This window comes from Oryctolagus cuniculus, chromosome 1 (assembly GCF_051225735.1).
Source record: "Oryctolagus cuniculus isolate XC-2025 breed Fujian yellow rabbit chromosome 1, ASM5122573v1, whole genome shotgun sequence".
In the NCBI taxonomy this organism is placed as follows: Eukaryota; Metazoa; Chordata; class Mammalia; order Lagomorpha; family Leporidae; genus Oryctolagus; species Oryctolagus cuniculus.
This window is the reverse complement of record NC_142867.1, coordinates 209,412,328-209,432,912: the sequence shown is the minus strand read 5'-3', so window position 1 is coordinate 209,432,912 and position 20,585 is coordinate 209,412,328. Positions and strand designations below refer to the sequence as shown.

Genomic DNA, 20,585 nt, shown 5'->3' with positions numbered 1-20,585 from the left:
GTATAATGATAGTTGCTTTTTTAAAAAAAATCTTATGATGAATGGCTTTGGTATCAGTGTTCCTGCCTCTTATTTTTTTATGGAAGAGTTTAAAAGATATGGGTAGAATTCATCAGTAAGGTCATCTGGTACAAGAATTATCTTTGCTAGTCAAGTTTTTGACTACTGATTCTGTTTTACTTGTTATAGGTCCATTCAGAATATCTTCTTTTTTTTTGTGAGTCAGTTTTGGTATCATGTGTGTTCTAAGAATTTGTTATCTCATCTAAGTTATCTAATTTGTTGGAGTATAATTGAACATACGCTCTTATAAGCCTTTTTTCTTATTTCCGTAAGGTCAGTAATAATATCCCTACTTTCTTTTCTGATATAATAATGTGAGTCATCTCTCCTTATTTTTTTTTTTTTTTTGATCAATCTGGCTTAAGGTTTGTCAATTGTGTTGATCTTTTCAAGGAACCTGGGGCAGGTGTTTGGCATAGCAGTTAAGACATCTCTTGGAATGTCTGCATCCCATACTGGAGTGTTGGGGTTCAAGCACCAGCAGTACTTCCAATCTTACTTTCTGATAATGTGGACCAACTTCTGGTTTCATTGATTTTCTCTATTTTTAAAATTTTCCTCTTTATTTCCACCCTAATCTTTTTTTTTTTTTTTTTTTTTTTGTTCTGCCTGATTCCGTTTTAATTTGCTCCTTTTTGTTCTGGTTGTTTAAAGTGAAAATTTAGTTTAAAAGATTTATTTATTTATTTGGAAGTTAGAGAGAGAGAGAAGAAGAGAGACAAAGATCTTCTATCTGCTGGTTCACTCCCCAAGTGGCAGCCAACTGCCAGGGCTTAGCCAGGCTGAAGCCATGTGCCAGGAATTTCATCCAGGTCTCCCACATAGATGACAGGGGCCCAAACACTTGGGTCATCTTCCATCGCTTTTCCTGGGTCATTAGCAGAGAGCTGGATTAGAAGCAGAGCAGCTGGAGACACGAACTGGTGCCCATATGGGATGCAGGTTTCTCAGGCAGCGGCTTTATCTGCTACGCTGTAATGCCAGCCCCAGTGATCTCGTTTGATGCTGGCATTTTCAGCTATAAATTTTCTTCTAAGTCCTTACTCAGCTGCATCCAAAAGTTTTAGCATGTTGTCTAAAGTTACACGAATCACAGTGTATTTCTTATTTCCCTTGTGATTCTGTTTTTGACCCAGGTTATTTAGAAATAATTTATAAATATGTTGTTTAATTTTCATAGACTTATGAATTTCAAATTTCCTTGTTATTAGTATCTATTCCATTTTGACCTACAATATTCCTTATATGATTAAATTCCTTAAAATTAATGAGACTTGTCTTATGGCCTAACTCTTTATTTTTATTTATTTATTTATTTTTATTTTTTGACAGGCAGAGTGGACAGTGAGAGAGAGAGAGACAGAGAGAAAGGTCTTCCTTTGCCGATGGTTCACCCTCCAATGGCCGGCGCGGCCAGCGCGCTGCGGCTGGCACATCACGCTGATCCAATGGCAGGAGCCAGGTGCTTCTCCTGGTCTCCCATGGGGTGCAGGGCCCAAGCACTTGGGCCATCCTCCACTGTGCTCCCGGGCCACAGCAGAGAGCTGGCCTGGAAGAGGGGCAACCGGGACAGAATCTGGCGCCCCAACCGGGACTAGAACCTGGGGTGCCGGCACCGCAGGCGGAGGATTAGCCTAGTGAGCCGCGGCGCCGGCCCAGTTAATATTTTAACTTCATAACAATGTATAGTTTGAATACAAATATAGCTTCAATAATATTACAAAAACTGTGCAGCTCTATGCCCCCACTTTATGTTGCTATTGGCCTACATTCTATCTGTATTCACTGTGTAAGCTGTTCAGATTTACAATTGTTTTACATTTGCCTTTGAAATCATGTGCAAAAAGATACAACAAAAAATACACTACTACTATCATTTATATTTACCTATATAATTACCTTATTAGTGTTCTTAGTTGTTTCATATGGCTAGAGTTACTGTCAAGTGTCCTCTCATTTCTGCCCAAAGGATGCATTGCAGCATTTCTAGAATGGCAAGTCTACTATCAATGAACTCCCTTTATTTTTTTTTTAAGATTTATTTATTTATTTGAAAGAGTTAGAGAGAGGCAGAGGAAGAGAGAGAGAGAGAGAAGTCTTCCATCTGCTGGTTCACTTCCCAGATGGCCGCAACACTCAGGGCTGGGCCAGGCTGAAGCCAGGAGCTAGGAGCTTCATTCAGCTCTCCCATGTGGGTGGCAGGGGCCTAAGAATGTGGGTCATCCTCCACTGCTTTCTCAGGTGCATTGGTAGGAAGCTGGAACAGAAGTGGAGCAGCCAGAACACGAACTGGCACCCATATGGGATGCCGGTGTTGCAGGTGGCAGCTTTTACCTGCTATACCACAATGCTGGCCCCAGTTTTTGTTTTATTTGAGGATACCTTGATCTTTCCTTCAGTTATGACAGTTTTGTTGGGTTAAGAATTAAAAAAAAAAATTATTTTCTTTGAAAGGCACAGCGACAGAGATGGGGTTGGGGCAGGGTGGAGTGGAGAGAGAGAGAAATCTTTCACCCATTAGTTTACTCACCAAATGGCCATGGCAGCCAGATACGGATCAGGCAAAAACCAGGAGCCAGGAACTTTCTCTTGGTCTCCCACACGGGTGACAGGGGCCCATCTTCCCTGGTGCATTAGCAGGAAGCTGGATCAAAGTGTACCAGAGTAGCTGGTATTCTAACCAGCACTTGGACATGGGATGCCTGTGATGCGAGTGGTGGCTTAACATGCTGTGACCTAACACCAGCCTCAAGAATTCTTGTTTGGCACATTTTTCTTTCCATACTGCCCTGTGGCCTCTGTGGTTTAATAAGGATCAAGGAATAATCTTATTAAGGACAACTTGTACATGATGAGTTACTTCTTTTATGCTGTATTCATCATTTTTTTTTTGTCTTTGTCAACAATTTGATTATAATCTGTCTTGGCGTAGATCTTTAGTTCTGTTGATTTCTGTTTCATGTATCTTCAACTCTCTTATTAGGTGCACATCTATTTATAATTGCCATACAGAATTAACAATCATTACTTTTTTATAAAATGTTCTTCTTCTCTAGTGAAAATTTTTGTCTTAATAGTTGTTTTATCTGAAGTTTGTTTAGCCAATCCAGCTGTCTTTTAAGGATCTTACTGAGAACTACCTTGGGGCTGGCATTGTGGCATACCAGATTAAGCTGCTGTCTGCAGTGCTGGCATCCCATATGGGCATTGATTCAAGTCCCGGCTGCTCCACTTCTGATCCAGCTCCCTGCTAATGCACCTGGAAAATAGAAGGTGGTCCAAGTGCTTGAGCCAGTGCACCCATGTGGGAGATCTAGATGAAGCTCCTGGCTTCACCCTGGCCCAGCCCTGGTTGTGGCAGCCATCTGGGGAGTGAATGAGTGGGTGGAAGATTCTCTCTCTCTCTGTCTTTATTTCTTTGTAACTCTGTAACTTTGTAACTCTATTATTTCAAATAAATAAATACATCTTAAAAACAAAACAAAAAAGAATTCCCTGTACATGAGCTGCTCCTACTTTTCTGCATTCAATATTTCATATTTGTCTTTGTTGACAACTAGATTGTATCTGTCTTGATGCGGATCTCTTTGAGAGGAGTTTGTTGAGCTTCTTGAATGTGCAGATTTATGATTTTACATCAGATTTGAAAAGTTCTCTATCATTATTTCTTCAAATATTCTTTCTACTCTTTTTTGTCCTTTCTCCCTGGGAGAATTTTGGTATGCTTGATGGTGAACCACAGGTCTCTCAGGTTCTGTCCATTTTTCTTCATTTTTTCTTCCTATTCTTCAGACTGAATAATCCATATTATCTTCAAATTTGGTACTTGTTTTATCTGCCTGCCCAAGCCTGCTCCTGAACACGTTTAGTGAATTTTTCATTTCAGTTGGTTTGCTTTTCAACTCAAGAATTTCTATTTGGTTACTTTTTTCATAATTTCTATTTCTATATTCTCTAATTGTTCAGACATTGTTCCCTTGGTTTGATTTATTCTTTTCCCTTGGTTTTCCTCTGTAAGTCCTTGGTCTCCCTCTGTAAGTCAAATGTCTAGTTTTCTTCAAAGACAGCTCTAATATTTTTTTGTAAATAGGATATAGTTTCTTGTTCCTGTGTGCCAGTAATATTTTTTTTTGTTTACAAACTGGCATTACAAGCATTATGTTATGGTAAGTCTGCAATTCTGATTCTTCCTCCTCTCTAGAGGGTTGTAGTGGCTTATTTAGTGATTTTTCTTTGATGTGTATGATCATTTAAGTTCCTGTTCCATTAGTATATAGTCAGCTAGTGACTTGACAGAGATCGTCTTAAATATTTGACCACAAAAGAAAACATAATCTTTCAGTCTTTGAAGATTCATTCTCTGTGGGGCCACGTCTTAATGCTCAGTGAGGCTGTTTACAATTCTGCTTTAGCCTTCACTCCCTATTTGCACCCTTAAAGTCCAGCCAGAGTAACCGTGCATGGTCTTCTCAGGTTTTTGCTGTGTCCAGCCCTAGGCACACGTGTGGCCTTCTAGAGTTACTGATATGAGCAGGAGCTTTTGGAAGACCCAGTTCCCCATGCATGTGCTTCTCTAGGCTCTTCCTTCCCAGGATTTTCCATCTGTCTTTGGTTTGCCAGGTCTGTTAGTCCTCACCCCCAGGCTGGGGTAGCTGGTGCATTTGCCTTTACATGCTTGTAATGAACATTACATGAAGAATGTTGTAAGGCAGGGTGAAATGCAGATCCTTCATGGTGCTGCCAGGCATGTCAAAACACACAACCCCATGTCTTTGGGAACGGGGCCATTCTGCTCGCTCCAGCACCAGCAAGGCACATCAGGAACGTGAGCACATCACATCCCTGCAGCTGCTCCCAAGCTGGTGAGTGGATGGTATGCAGTGTGCTTTCCTACTGAAATCTACTCATTTAGGACTGGTCTAGTTGTTGCACATTTTAGCAAAAGTGAACTGTTTTTTTTTTTTCTTTTAAATTTCTAGCTTAATCATTCCTTTAGTGGAAGGATAGAGTTTTGGCATTTCCTAACCGGCCATTTCATCCCCTCATTATGTTTTAGATCTAAAACTAGAGTGGAGACCCTGGCCTGTTATATTCACTTTTATTTTCTCAGCTTCTAAAACACAATGGTCGCACTCATTAAATATCTTGTCCGGTAATGAATGAGTGAATGAACAAATTAGGATTAAATTTTACAAAGCTCCTATAAGACATTATTTCCATTTCACAAGGGAAACTAGTGAGCCTCAGAGGTTTTGTGCCTTTCCCAGGTTAGCAGGTTTATGCAACCAGTGGCTGAGACAGATTCCACAACCTCAAGATCCTTTACTCCCTTCCTGATACTTTGCTGTCTCTTTCAGGCATCAGAAAAGAGATACCAACTATATTGTACTTAACTGCTTTCAAAGCATATCCCTATCCATTACTTCATTTAGTAGCAATCCCACTCCATGGGATAAGCATATTCCATCTTACCAATAATGAAATTGAGGTGCAGAGAGGATAAATAGCCTGTAATTGGGTTGAAACAGTTGGCAAAGAATCCACATGTTTCAACTTTTTGCTTTTTCTGTTATTTCATTTTGTCTCTTTACTACAGTAAACAGAGCTTTCAGTGGATGTGGGTCTTTCCAGGTGAAAAGTAAGTTGTCTTCCGATGCAGGGTTGCATGCAAACTGGGACCTGGGCACTCATGCTTGGCTCCTGTCTTTCACTTGGCCGCTTACACCCATCAATCACCCAGTTCTGATGATGCTACATGGGTCTTCAGTATATCGCCTTCTCTCCATCCTTATTGCCAGTGCCCTAGCCAGAGCCCTCACCCTTACTCACTTGGTATATTCTAGCAGTTGCCTCAGTTTTTCCTGATCCAGAAACCTCATCCTATCCCATACTCCCTGCTAGTGTCAGAGTAATTGTTTCCCTAAACGCAAATATCATCAAGCGCTCTCTTGCTTCAAATCCTTCCGTGAGTCCCCATTTTCTTCAGCACAAAATCAACTGTTACCCACGAGACTCTTGAGATTTGATCCCTGCTGATTTCTTCAATTTCGCTCTTCAGGACAGATTCCACTGTCACGTCATTTCTTCACACAGGCTGGGCTTCTGTTTGAAACACTGTCTGCCCTCCCTTCGCTCCAAGGCTCATTGACTTATTAGGCCCCCATCTCCGTGTCCCTCCACCTCCAGCTGAGGCCCCTGCAGCTCTTGAGTTAACACTGTTGGAGCCTCTGGCATCACAACAATCATCCACTTACCCCTTTGTCTTCCTAAACAGATGGTGTGAATTTGGAGGGCAGAGACTGGGTCTCTCATTTCTATACCCTTAGCTAACACAGGACTCAGTGAATACCTCCGGAATAAATCAAGACTATATTTCTGTTTTTGTTTGTTTGTTTGTTTTACTTGGAAGAACTTGTCTTCTAGCTCCTAGAAGAGGAAGGTCTATACAGTTTTTGTTAACAAAGCAATGCATCAGGAAGTTACATACTGGGACGCTGCCAGCTCAACCCTGCCAATCGTCAATTTGAGAGCCATGTGAACATTATGTTTGCTTTCACAGTAAATTTAAGAATGCATCTATCTTCTTCCACCTGAGAATAAAATTCTAGAAATCCTGGTGTTTTCCATTACTAGAATGTTCAAAGCATTTAATGACTCAATGTACTTGACCACACTAGTCCTAAAGTCTACCATTTTTGTCTTTTCCTGCTTATGTCTTTGCTTTTACACTAAAAGTTTTTTGTGTATATGTGTGTGTGTACATGTGTGTGCGTGTGTGCATGTGTGTATGACTTTGGGGAGGGGGCATGTTAATATTTGCATTGAAAACACAAAACACAATGTTATTTCTTGTTAGCATAAAAATGCACAGATTGTTAAGGTGACAATGCAGAAGAGAAGAATTGGAGCCACCGAGACAATGTTTGTCTGCCAAAGGAACAAAGGCATTGCTAGGTTGGAAATTCTCAGTTAAAATCAGAAATTAGGTAGATTTCATTCACCAAATGAGTGGAAAAAAATTTTTTTTTGCTGCCAGAGAAATAATTTGAGGACTTCCAACTCTTCTTTGACTCCTTTTCTACAGATACTTTACGACAGAGAGTACTGAACAGAAAAAGTATTTCAAATATTCAATGCATTAGAGAATCAGAGCCTAGATGAATCTGATCATCTTGCACAGGACCCTATCTTTAAACAGAGATGTGAAATAATCATGTCGAATATAAGCCTCTTCAATATATTTTCCCCTCCCCCCACATCTAGTCACCAGTCCTATTGGATGTCCCATTTCCCCGAGTCTCCTCTTCTCCCAGATATTTTTTTGGGCTTCCACTGCCAATCCAGTCTCCCTCTAGCTAGATGACTTCTCTGCTTAGAACTTGTCATGGGTCCCCCACAGCCCACGGTTTAGGTCTGAACGCAGACGTAAGACTCCAGTATCCTCTCCAAGCTCGCCCCATATTCTCTGCTCCAGCATCCTGAATGACCTGTTCCCCTACTCTTCAGCATCAGCTGAATTCCAACTTTTCCTTCTCCTAATGACCTCAGCCTCTTCCTATGCGCTCTTAAAGCACCCTCTACTCTTCGACAGAACCCTCACTACTGCCTGTCTCCCTCATTAGCTGTGAGCTACCAGTCAGGGAGTATCCACCACTGAGCTCTACCTCTGTTTGAGCAGAGGAGGGCTCAGGAAATGCTTGTCGACTTAGAGTGGACGCACTGAGCATACTGCTGTGGCCATATGAAGGAAACGCCTTTGAAATAGGCCTTACTCAGCACATTTTCCCAAAAATGTGATATGCGAATCTCACCAGCTCCCATCAGTCTACTGTTTTTACTTTTTCCTAATCCTTCCATACTTACCACATGATCCCCATTCCTTCTCAACCTTTCCCTTGTCTAATTAAAAAAAGAATCCTTAATCCACTTGTATTTGGCTGAGATTTATTTCCAAACTGAAAGTCAACTGTCCTAAATGCTATTTATTAAACAAATTTTTACCTTCCTGATTCATTTGAGGTATATGCTTAGCCTTTATTAAATTCTTATACATAACAGGCTTTGTTTTGGAAACTTTCTCTTCTACCCATTGGTCTATTATCACACTGGTTCAGTTGTTATCATTGTATTATCTAACTTAGTTGTTTATTTTTAAGATAACATTTTTCATATTAAAAACTATAGAGGAATATGCTAAATATAACATAAATAAAGCTAAATTTACCCAAAATATCACAATACAGAGATGACTGCAATTATCCTTTTGATGCAAATTAAGGTGACTTCAATTGAACCATCTTGTAAGATTAGTTGACACTCTCCAGCCACCTGCAGATGTCCTGGCGATGTCTTTGGTGTGAATGTTCCGGGAGGGGGTCTTCACTGGGGCCCTGTGTACTCTGTTTGCAGCATTCAACAGGTTGTACTCAGCAAGCGCCAGTGCTGGTAATCCCCACGTTATGCCAGTGTGGTGCTGACTCTAAGAAGTAGTTTCTATGAACTCTCGAGCTTTGGAAAAGCTGAGCACCTCGGAAAGATTCAATAAAGGTAAAGTGCTAAAAATACTACTCTACATTATATGTGGGTGAGAAATAGAACACTGGAAAGAAGTGATGAACATCCAGGAGTCTACACTGAGAAGGCTTCTTAAGATCTCTAAATTCTTGATTCATTTAAAAAAAAAAAAACACAACAACAACAACCGGCCAGAGCTGCAGCTCACTAGGCCAACCCTCCGCCTGCGGCGCCGGCACACCAGGTTCTAGCCCCGGTCGGGGCGCCGGATTCTGTCCCGGTTGCCCCTCTTCCAGTCCAGCTCTCTGCTGTGGCCAGGGAGTGCAGTGGAGGATGGCCCAAGTCCTTGGGCCCTGCACCCGCATGGGAGACCAGGCTCCTGACTTCAGATCAATGCAGTGCGCCGGCCGCAGCACGCTGACCACAGCAGCCATTGGGGGGTGAACCAACGGAAAAGGAAGACCTTTCTCTCGGTTTCTCTCTCTCACTGTCCACTCTGCCTGTCAAAAAAAAAAAAAAAAAAAAAAAAAAAAGCCGTGGCGGCCATTGGAGGGTGAACCAACGGCAAAGGAAGACCTTTCTCTCTGTCTCTCTCTCTCACTGTCCACTCTGCCTGTCAAAAAACAAACAAACAAACAAAAAAAGCCGCATTTCTCATTGTTCTATTTTTGCGTGGTTATTATCGGTGCTATTAATACAAAGACAGCAGTCAACTTGAGTCAAGAAGTCTTACAAAAGAACTAAAATACCTTGTCAATGATTGATCAATAAACATTTACATGTTGTAATTTTTTTTCATTTTCAATAATTCTCCTCCTTAACAAAATTTTTAAAATACCCAATCAACCACCAATACCCACAGAATCGGTTAACAGAGCATCTTCTAAATCTTCAACAATAAGATGTCTAAGAATTTTTTATCCTACATAAATGAGATCATGCTATAAATACCACCTTATCTTTTTTCACTTACTGTGAATATTCTGTCATTAAATATTATTTACACCAATGTTAATGCCTGCTCAGTCCCTTCTATTGAACTTCCATTCATGCTTCTTTTTATTTAACATTTAAACTACATATTCATCTTGGTTTCCCCTTTGCCAGGACTGACAGAAAGCTTTCCCTAGCATTTCTTAAATAGCTAATTTCCTTTTCTCAATTTTCACTTGCCTTTTAATTAAAACATTTTTAAGTTGTTCTATTTTGCTGCAAACTGCAAGAATCTTTTCTGAAAGATGAAGAGTAGACCAACCGCAAATCCTGAAACCCCTTTCTCCCTGGGTGAGCCAATGAGAGGCAATGAAAGGCGAGGAAACCTGTGTTTTGCCCCGAAGGCAGTTCCTTGTTGCTTTAGTCTGACACACTTGGCCAAGGAGGTCGCATGTACCTACAGAGCTTTTAATTTTGATGGAAAGTTCTGGCAAACTTGTGAAATGGTCTAGTAGATTAGCTTTACTTTATCAGGAATCCCAAATATAACTTAAGTAAATCTTCTGAAGTGACTGTTCTCATAATTAAGGCTGTAAATGAAGCATAATATCACATGAAAGGTTCAAAGCATTTCTTACTCCCTCTACAAACAAGGTGAAGAGGCATGAGCTTGTGGACCAGTTCCTCAGCCTCTGGTCAAGGATGAGAGGCCCACCAACGTTGCAGGACACTGGTTTCTTTCTGAACGTTCAGCATCTCTACGAGCTCTGAGCCATGCAGCTATTTGAAGTGATGCACATTTTCATCTCTACTTACATACTAAATTGGGACGCACAAGCACCAATGCGTCTCTTGAAAGAACCCTCTAGACATTTCTTTTCTTTTTTCTTTTTTTTGGACAGGCAGAGTTAGACAGTAATAGAGAGACAGAGAGAAAGGTCTTCCTTTTTTCGTTGGTTCTTCCCCCAAGTGGCCGCTATGGCCGGCATGTCGCTGATCGGAAGCCAAGAGCCAGGTGCTTCCTCCTGGTCTCCCATGGGGGTGCAGGGCCCAAGCACTTGGGACATCCTCCACTGCCTTCCCGGGCCACAGCAGAGAGCTGGACTGGAAGAGGGGCAACTGGGACAGAATCTGGTGTCCCAACTGGGACTAGAACCCGGTGTGCTGGCACCGCAGACGGAGGATTAGCCTAGTGAGCTGTGGCGCTGGCCTAGACATTTATTTTCTAGAAGTTAAGGTTAAATCCACGGCCAAACAGAAAAGACCACAGGGCACCTTTCAGATGTGAGGCTTTTCAAGGCTCCTTAGTCTCAGGTGGACTATGTAACAGAAAGCCGGCAAGCCTGTGCCGGAGCACTCCCCAAAAAGAATGAATAGCCCAAGTTGGCTAACATTTCTCAGACTTTCACACACCTCTAGCACTGGAGGACACCTCACATACGTCATGTAATGACTCCTTTTGGCAGGATGGTATGAGCAACCGGGCCTATCATCTGGCCACTGCTCACGTTAGCTAATGAAGGGGAGACTATAGATTGGTCTCTCAAGAAAATCCAAAACTGGGGACCAGTGTTGTGACGCAGTGGGTTAAGCTGCTGCCTGCAACACTGGCATACCATATTGGGATACTGGTTTGAATCCCAGCTGCTCCACTTCCAATCCAGCTCCCTGCTAATGTGCCTCGAAAAGTAGCTAAAGATGGCCCAGGTACTTGGGCCCCTGACACACTCATGGGAGACCCAGAGGAAGTTCCAGGATCCTGGCTTCAGCCTGGCCTGGTTCTGCTGCTATAGTCACTTGGGGAGTGAACCCGTGAATGAAAGATATGTCTCTCTCTCTCTGTCTCCTTCCATATCCTACCATGCCCCCCACCCTGATGCTCTGCCTTTCAAATAAAAATAAATTCTTTTTGAAAAAGAAATCCAAAATTAGAAAACCAATTAGGCATGATTTATTGATACTGCAATAGGACTTCAAGTTAAGAACACCCCTTCCTTATTAGCAAGTATCACTTAACATGCTTAGTTTTCAATAAGCTTGGTTTTTCCAAACTTCAGTGGAGTGCTGCTTACATAATGCACACCAGTTTCACAAAGCCACTAACTCAGCACAGACCCAGGCTTCACTTTGTGAACAGGGCACTGTACCAGGCACCACGAGTGTTCTCCGCAGTGAATATTATCAAACAGAAGCTTCTCTGTTCTGCTTAGTGACTGAATTCAGTTGCAATCTTAGAATTCACATCGCAGCTCAGATTCCAGCTATGAAGTCTGGCTGGGCAGTGGATGGACTTTGTACTTTAGCAATTGCTCTTAACACATTTATATTTCACACTCCAAGGACCCTGGAACATGCTGAGAGATGCTGGAAAGGAATGGCTCAGAAATTCTGGGTCCCCTTACAGCATATTGACCTAATTGGAAACCATAATCACTTTCTATCAATTACCACCCTACACATGGGAAAGTGTTAGGACACACAGTAGACAATGACATTCTTTCCTATAAAATTTTATTTATTACATAAAAAATTCTATACATTTGTTAGACTAAAATACAGTTTTCATTATAATTCTGGCAACTGAGTTGGTACACAGAGAAAACTTAGCATTAGATCAGCACTTTTTTTTTCTAGTTGATATTTCTGCACAAGAAAAACATTTCAAAGCTCCATTTCGTACAGGCTCATTGTACTCTGAAGCCAGATGGAATTCCATCCAATTCAGAGCTCTTGGAAGTTAATTCCCCAGCAAGATTTCATAACTCCAGAAAGTTAATTGCTTAATATACATATTTTTAAGTCCTCTGAGCACAATGCTCCATCTGTAAAGTCTGCACTGTGTCAACAACGACGATCACAAACACTAGGGCTACAACTGCGTCTGTGGGGCATGTTCAAGCACCTACATGTGTGTTTTCCCACATGAGTACAGTGTAGTAACACCGTAATAAGGAAAAATCCAAAACAATGCTAAGGTAAATGACCTCAAGCTATGGAATTCATGAAAAGCTTAATTATGATCCTCCAGTTTGTAATGGACAAAGACAGGACATGACACAAAAATTCATTTTGTGACTATGAAATAGGACACAAATGGAAAAAATGACCAAAAGGCATCAGATTGAGAAATATGTGGCACCTCAACATACTTCTCAGGCTGGGTTACACAGCAGTGAGGAACTGAGACCCACAGAGATGAATTTTCTGTTCATTTCACCCCGTACAGTGGGTTGGGCTTGACACTGGACGTGAGGACTCAGTGCCTGAGATCCATGACAGGTCCCTGTTGTATCGACTGGTCTTCAAAACTTGGTTGCCTTGCTCTAGGAATTCTAGTCTGAACACAGGAGTTCAGAACGGTTGTACCAGTCAATACATAAACTTGGACCTTTGTTCTTCATAAGACGGGCTTTTGTCTTTGGTTGTTTTTTCATAGCCCCTGTCGTTTTGTTAGATGCCCTTCACACTTGTCTCCCAGCCTTTCTGTTGTACTTTACTTCGCTTATAATCAAATCAGGTAACATCCACTGAACGTAGTTTATTTTGTTCAAGATCTCTTAGAAGTGCATTCAGTGGTTAAGACAGCCTAATGGCAACATGTTTACACTATGGACTTCCCAGTACCCTTAAGGGGGAGGGGGATAAACAGAAAACATTAACAACACTACAGAATCTAAGACAACACAGTGGAGAAAAGCTAATTCTCCTCACAAAATCAGCTCTGAAAATTAAAGCAAGCAAAAACAAGGGGCCAATAGAAATTCTGAGCACAGACTACCAGAACCCAGAGGATGGGGTATTTTACTCAATAGTCTCCGTCACCCATGACCAGTCCTCAAACCATCCAAGTATCCCTGTAGGACACATTTTTAACTCAATTGATGAAATGGTGCTCACATTTTCTACCTGTTTATTCTCCATCTTCTTTTCAATGTTTTCTTTTACACACAGGGAGTAGTTTAACATACATTCCCCAAACAACAACTAACTTGAATTACATACCTAGCTGACAGGGACTGGCAGATGAGATTCCAACACAAAGGTCAAAACATTCTTTTTAAGCCATAGTCTACTATGACAAAAGGACCCATTGACTCTAGATGCTTACACTGGACTTTGGTCCTTTTCCATCCCATGGATAAATTCCCACCAGTAGTCTCTCCACTTGCTACTGTGGAAGGTTCATTAAAGCTCTTTTGGAGTATGGGGTGCGGTAGGGAGCTGACTTGTCCCCTTTCTTCACCAGCTGATTAGGGAGATTTCCACTGCTTTCTTCAGCCTGACAATGTAGACATTGGTTTGACTACATAAATCATGACCCACTGGAATCAAACAGTACAATAATTTCAAAGATGCCATGTAGATGCAGTACCCTTTGCTGGCAATAATAAGGTGCAGAGTTAAGAAATCCACATGCTTCCCTAAGGAAGGAAGATGGTGTGGTTATGGGGAATGAAGGCACAGTCCCACTGGCACAGTAGTCCGAGGCTGCTCTAGTGGGTGACTGGAAAACACTCAAAGCAGGGAACACTTGATTTACATGGGAAGAATAAAGACTTTTTGGATACCTACTCCTAGCATTGTTCCCCCCAAATCACTACTCTTCAGTTTGCTAATTTATCATCTCCTTCAACTGTTCTTGGTCATGTTGACAGACACATTTTCAGATGGTGACATAATGATAAGACTATGTCACACAATGTCATATCAGAGCTACAACAAAAAGAATCAAATGTTTCAGTAGATGAATAATTATGAGGATTTCCTATTCATTTCTTCTTGGATTTTTCTTGTCCATTGCTAATAAATTGAAACCTTGTCAAAAATCTCCCCAGGAATCATCCCCAAGATCTTACTGTTGTAAGATTCAGTCTTATTATTTAATTCAGATTAGTGTAGTTTCTATTTCCAAACCTGTACTAAAACATATAAAGTATTTAAGTTACTCAAAGTTGCTAAGTCTCATCTTAAAAGTATTTTTAGTGGAGGTCAAAATTCTTCCACATTTCCAAGAACATTATCACCACAACACTGGAGCAGGCTTTTTGATTTGTGTTCGCTGGCCCCTATGGGGACATGGTGAGGAGAGGGCTGGCAGTCGGAGGCTCCCAAAATTCTAAGAGCATCTTAAATGTTCACATGTGTGGTCTGTGCATTTGGAAGAAAGGCCATAGTATTCTTAAGTTCCAATAGACCTATGGCCCCCTAAAAGGAATTTCTCAGGTCTTAGCAAATACAAGTGAAAAATTTCTGGGAGATTTATAAATTTCCGTGTTTCCATTCATGTTCAAATTGATCTTCATGAGACCATGAATGAAAAGTTTTATTATTCTTAGCTCTAAGTCTAGAGCTAAGTCATAAAACTGAGTATCAAAACTGAGGAAGAGTCTAATATTGGATCCCTAATAATTTCATATATTTTTCACAAATTTACTAATGAATTCCCTTAGAAAACATCAACCTTAAGTCCTGTTGATGTAGTTTACAAAAGTGACAATTTTTCATGCATGATTGAAACTGAGACTTTTTTTAATGATATAAAAATTAAGATGGGGAAGAACAAATGGCCCTATAGTATTTCTATAGAAAAGACAGGTTTCCCATAGAAATTCACAAGTTTAAAAACTGCATTGAAGTATTCTGTAAGAAAGATATTTTCAAATATTTAAATCTTGGGTTAAACCTTTCTTCCTAATTAAAATAAGAGTATAAGAATTTGGCTCAAATTTATGAAATTTGAATGAGAAAAGTGTGCTATTTTAAATTTGTAAGAGTGTGCAATATGCTTAGTTTTTTTGTTTGTTTTTTTTTTTTTTTTACATTTGCTGGCTTTAGATTTCCTCTGGACACACTCAAGTATCCTGCTTCTTCAAAATTTGGGCTATGTACCGCTAAACAAAGATGAGTTAATTACAAAAGCAGCCACAGTATATGAACAGTGGTTACTTTTCAAAAGGGCTAATGTACATTCTTCAGTACATAAAGACACAGTATGCCTTTAAAGCAAAAGGCAATCTATGCTGAAATGCAGAATACACAAATCTCCACTTTATCTATTTTACTTATGAACCTGTAACTTTCCAGTATATTTGCACAGGCCACATCTTCACAACGCTAGGCAAGCCATTATAGTGCACTTCTATCTGTCATGTGGAATGCAGAAAAAGAATATACAGAAATTAACTGTGGCAAGTGCACATAGAAAAACAATCAAGAACTTACTTCATCAATGGAAGGTAAAAGCTTATAGACCTTTCTGGAGGAACACTTTCTCAGACTTACATTAAGGCTTCGGAAACTTGATTTCAAAGGAGAAGGCTACTGACCAGAAACAAAAGCTTGAAGTCACCATAACTGACACTCTGGTTTTGGAACGGACTCTAGGGTTCTACTCTGCAGGTTGAAGGACTTCTTACAATGGCCTTTAGTAGCTAGGGACAGTGCATGATGGGAATGTCTGAAGTTTCCAGGGCACTGTGTGGGCTCACAAATGTTTGGTGCCTGCAGTTCCTGTAACAATTTTGAGGAGGAAGGAGGGAGAGGTATTACTCTGGTTTAAAGCAGCTCAGGACCAGGACAAAGGGGGTCAGTTCCTCACCATCACCTACAGGGGTGAAATTCTAAAACTGTCTTGGGAAGGCAAGGGAGCACTTCCCATATCAAGGCCAGTGGCACTGGGAAGAGCTTACTGTATCAGCAGCTTACAACCTGCATTGGAAAAGAAAGGAAGGAAGGAACCAAGGAAAGAAGAAGGAAAACAGGAGAGAGGGAGAGAGGGAGGAAGGAAGGAAACAAGAAAAGGAAGAGAGCCGGCGCCGTGGCTCAATAGGCTAATCCTCCACCTTGCGGCGCCGGCACACCGGGTTCTAGTCCCGGTTGGGGCGCCGGATTCTGTCCCGGTTGCCCCTCTTCCAGGCCAGCTCTCTGCTATGGCCAGGGAGTGCAGTGGAGGATGGCCCAGGTGCTTGGGCCCTGCACCCCATGGGAGACCAGGAAAAGCACCTGGCTCCTGGCTCCTGCCAGGATCAGCGCGGTGCGCCGGCTGCAGCGGCGGCCATTGGAGGGTGAACCAACGGCAAAGGAAGACCTTTCTCTCTGTCTCTCTCTCTCACTGTCCACTCTGCCTGTCAAAAAAAAAAAAAAAAAAAAGAAAAGGAAGAGTAAGGTAGTATATCTGCAAAGGAAAAACTTCTTTTTCGTATAATTTTTTAAAAGACTCATTAAGTATTTCTTTCTTAACCATTATGGAAAAAGTCTGGAGATCAACATACAGCAAAGCTACTTAAGTTGCAGTGACATAAGACTGCATTATCCTGTAGAATAGGATAAAAGCTTTTAATCCTAAAGATTAATCATTGCCTTAAATAGTTGACAGGAACAACTTGCTTTGAGTTCTGCTCACCTACGCAAAAATTATACCATCTTAGTGCCCTAGCTAACTTGCTAATGTCTTATTATAATTCTTTCCTAGAAGATGGGTCTCTTGGATTTACACTGAAATATACCTTTTTCCCTTTCATTGTTATATTATAGCAGTTTATTATTGAAGCAGGAGCCTAAAAAGTCTGAATTATATACCAGAGCCTTAATTATGTAATGGCAGATATTATAATGACACCTTGCTCACCATCACCATTTACAATAGGGAGCCAAAACTGTAACTCTAGAGGTGGGAGTCCTGAATGAAGTTTTGAAGATCTGCCATGGAAAAACACAAAAACCACAACACAGAATCAATGGTTTAGAAGATGATTCAGATATCCACACTTCACAGATAGTTTCTGTTCTTCACCTGTTCTTCTCACGTGGGCAGAAGATGGAAGCAGTGAGCGAACAGCAGTAAGGCAGCCCATAGCTAGCTGAGGAATGACTTGCGATGAATGAGAGGCAGCAGGAATATCCAAACATAATTTCAAAATGTTTAAATATTGCTAAAAAGCCTCTGTGAGGCTTTATCAAATAGTCAAGGAATGAAGCTCTTATGAGAGTGATATTCCAGATATCGAATCTCTGTGTGTAAGTGCCTGTGTAAAATATAGGCATATTTGCATATATCTACATAGCACACAAATTTACTTAGGGAGAACAGCCTGGCAATTAATTTGGAACTGAAATGACATGGTTACACATAGATCATAATTTCTAAACACAATGTTAGTAAAACGAAATTTATTTGTAAAACAGGACCTGTTATATAAAATGGCACACAATCAAGTCATACAAAAATACAAAATTTCTTTTTGATTACAGTTTTAGTTGCGAATGATAATTAGAAAGCATTCCTGGTGGCTTCCAAATAGCTGCGATTGTAAGCATATGGAACAGGGAGCAGCGAGAGTCCGTGATGCAGGGATGTCCAAGTGAGCAGAACCCAATTTCCAAGTTCAAGACTTCCATCAGGTCACTTGGGAGGGACACCTCCTAAAAGACCTGCCTCTTGGAATGTCGTCTGTTTTGATACTCATCTTCCACACTTTGGCCAATTCTAAATTTAGTTCTCAATGTTTCTGAATGTCCACCATCTGTGTGGCTATGAAACAAATGGTATTCTGAATTCTCTTACATGATTTGCTCTCACCTATTAGGACAACTGTTATTACATAATTGTACTGAATTCACTTTAAATGATGTAAGAGTACAGTGATACTGTGTGGTGACACCAGGTATTAGATGTTAACTTCTGGAGAATTATTATTTCAAAAGCTATTCTCACAATATTGGGTTCCCAGATCTTGCTAAGATATGAGCTCTTAATCATGTTTTTTTAAAAATCCAGACTCTTATTGCAAATATTCTGAAAAATCAGAAATATTACATGAGCTTTGAAAAGAAACCAAGGCATTTAGCAAATTTTAGCCTAGCTAAAGAACACTGATACTTTAAAAAAAAATACAGTTTACCTTTTGCAGCAATTTAAAGGTCCAACCCTTTGAAAGGAAGCACATTAGCAAACAGCTGCTTATTAAGCCCTAGTGACATTAATTGTATGCATTTTCATAATACCAGTTTAATTCACTGTCTAATTCTGGTAGGAGGCAATGCTTTCTTTCAAAAGGGCTCCATGGAATGATAAAATGCTGAGGCTTTTTTTTTTTTTTTACAGAGCCTGTATTTAGTGCAATAAGTTTAAAAAATTGCTCTGAAATATTTACTTTACATTAACAAAAATAGCTTTTTTTAAAAAAATTGTAACAAAAAGGAGTTATCGCATAAACAGATCAATGAATTATTCTTAGCAAATTACACTTTTTTTTCTTAAAGCATTCACCATTACAATAAGCAGAACAATGGAATATTAGCCATTCATATCTGGTAAGCTTCAGGAATTAAAAAACAAAACAAAAACCCCAAACCTACCTCCAAATAAAAAGAAAGTTCACACTGGAAGATCAAAACATGAACCAATTCTTCAGTTAAACATTGTAGAACTCTGGATACTCAATGAATTGCCAAGGAGAAGAGCACCTGCCAGTGTGTTTCAGATTTTATAGCAAGCATTGGAAGAAAATGGCCATTTAACCCTAAGCCACTGATGTGCGTCTGGGGCAGAAGCCCAAGCACCAAATTTTCAATGCTTTATGCTCCACGTTTCTGTCCCTTCTTTATTCCTCCCAGCATTACTAAATCTGCAAATCAATACACAGAAACCTAAAGGCTAAACTCACTGGGTGCCCTAGCTTCCTTTTAAATCAGGCACACAAATGTGTGGAGGATGCCACTGAAGTCAAAAAGGAAAGAGAAACAAAATGTAAGAAAAAAGTTTGCATAAGAAAGATTATCTACCCTTCTTTTCTTTTTTTTGATTTTTTAAACTTACTTTCTCTTATAGAAGCATTAGGGTAAACTACAAATACCTGAGGAGTTGGTTACGTTTTAATGTTGGCTGACAAATGCACGAGCTATTATGAAAATTCCCATATTGGGCCCACTTCTATGTTTCTAAAAGTAAAATGGCATGGCTTCTTTGATTGGGGGGAAACTGATTGGAGTAATTCCTTATTTATCTGACAGCACATGCCTAGTCCTGACCCACTAGGCCCTATGCATCAGTAAAATAAGATCTTGATTTTATACACACATCAGGGAAATCATCCCTGAATAAACTTCAGACAGAGAATTTGGTACATTATTTTTACCTAATTTAAATAACTAAAGTTAAAATCTCCTCTAAGTTATTAAAAATGTTAATCAGATATGAATATTAACATTTCCATTAAGACAATTACAATTGAAAACATTAAATGACGGAAGTTGCCTTGTAAAAGCCACCCGTATGAAAGGAGTACATGTTTGACAAAAATAAGCATAAAAAAGGTATTAAATCCCTGTTCCTTTTCTCTGATTTTGGCTGATTATGTGTGTGTGTGTATATATATATATACACATATATATACACACATACATATACATATATACACACACCCACACACACAAATACATAGTTATGTGTATATATTTTTTTGGAATGTCAATGGGTTCCATAACCGTCGGCTAGGTTCAAGCAGAACTTGCTCCCGAAGCCTAGAAAACAAAGTCATACAGAGTATCATCTTAGACAATTACCATTAAAAGGAGGTCATGAATGATATCACAAATATACACATGGTCACAAACAGCAACAAAGCAGAATGGACTGAGAATCCTTCTCCCCTGAACCTTTCTTAACTCCTGGGCCTGAAATTCCCAGGAATGCTCAAGTCCTACCTCCTGCAGGCTCATCTTTGAGAAGGGCGCAGCACACTTCTGTAGCCCGTGTTCCTAGGGAGCCTAGGCTTGCCATCCCCCTCATTTGCTTAAGTTCTTCTCCTCTATGATAGCAACCAGGTGGCAAGGTAAATCTCTCTCCCTAACATCTTTAACACATTTGGTCAATTTTTCTAAAGAACTGTAGAAAGACCTCCTTAACTGGGGATACACACAGTAGCTTGCTTGTTCTCTCTCTCTCTAAAAAAAAAAAAAAAAATCAAGGGTGAACCAACGGCAAAGGAAGACCTTTCTCTCTGTCTGTCTCTCTCACTGTCCACTCTGCCTGTCAAAAAAATAAATAAATAAATAAATAAAGGAAAATTTCGAAG

At 40.3% G+C, this 20,585-nt stretch overlaps 1 protein-coding gene across 5 annotated transcripts in view; it reads right to left on the bottom strand.

Moving 5' to 3' along the window:
- The window catches only part of SLC44A1 (solute carrier family 44 member 1), a 227,171-nt gene that overhangs the window by 30,986 nt on the left and 175,600 nt on the right, over positions 1 to 20,585 (bottom strand). For 2 of the 5 annotated variants that reach the window (XM_051855996.3, XM_089318894.1), the window contains one exon: positions 12,005 to 20,031. The exons of the other annotated variants lie outside the window; for them this stretch is intronic. In XM_051855996.3, the coding sequence (XP_051711956.1) occupies positions 20,008 to 20,031 (24 nt within the window). In that variant the 3' untranslated portion in view covers positions 12,005 to 20,007. Of the gene's footprint in view, positions 1 to 12,004; positions 20,032 to 20,585 lie in introns of those variants that run through there. 5 annotated transcript variants of the gene reach the window in all.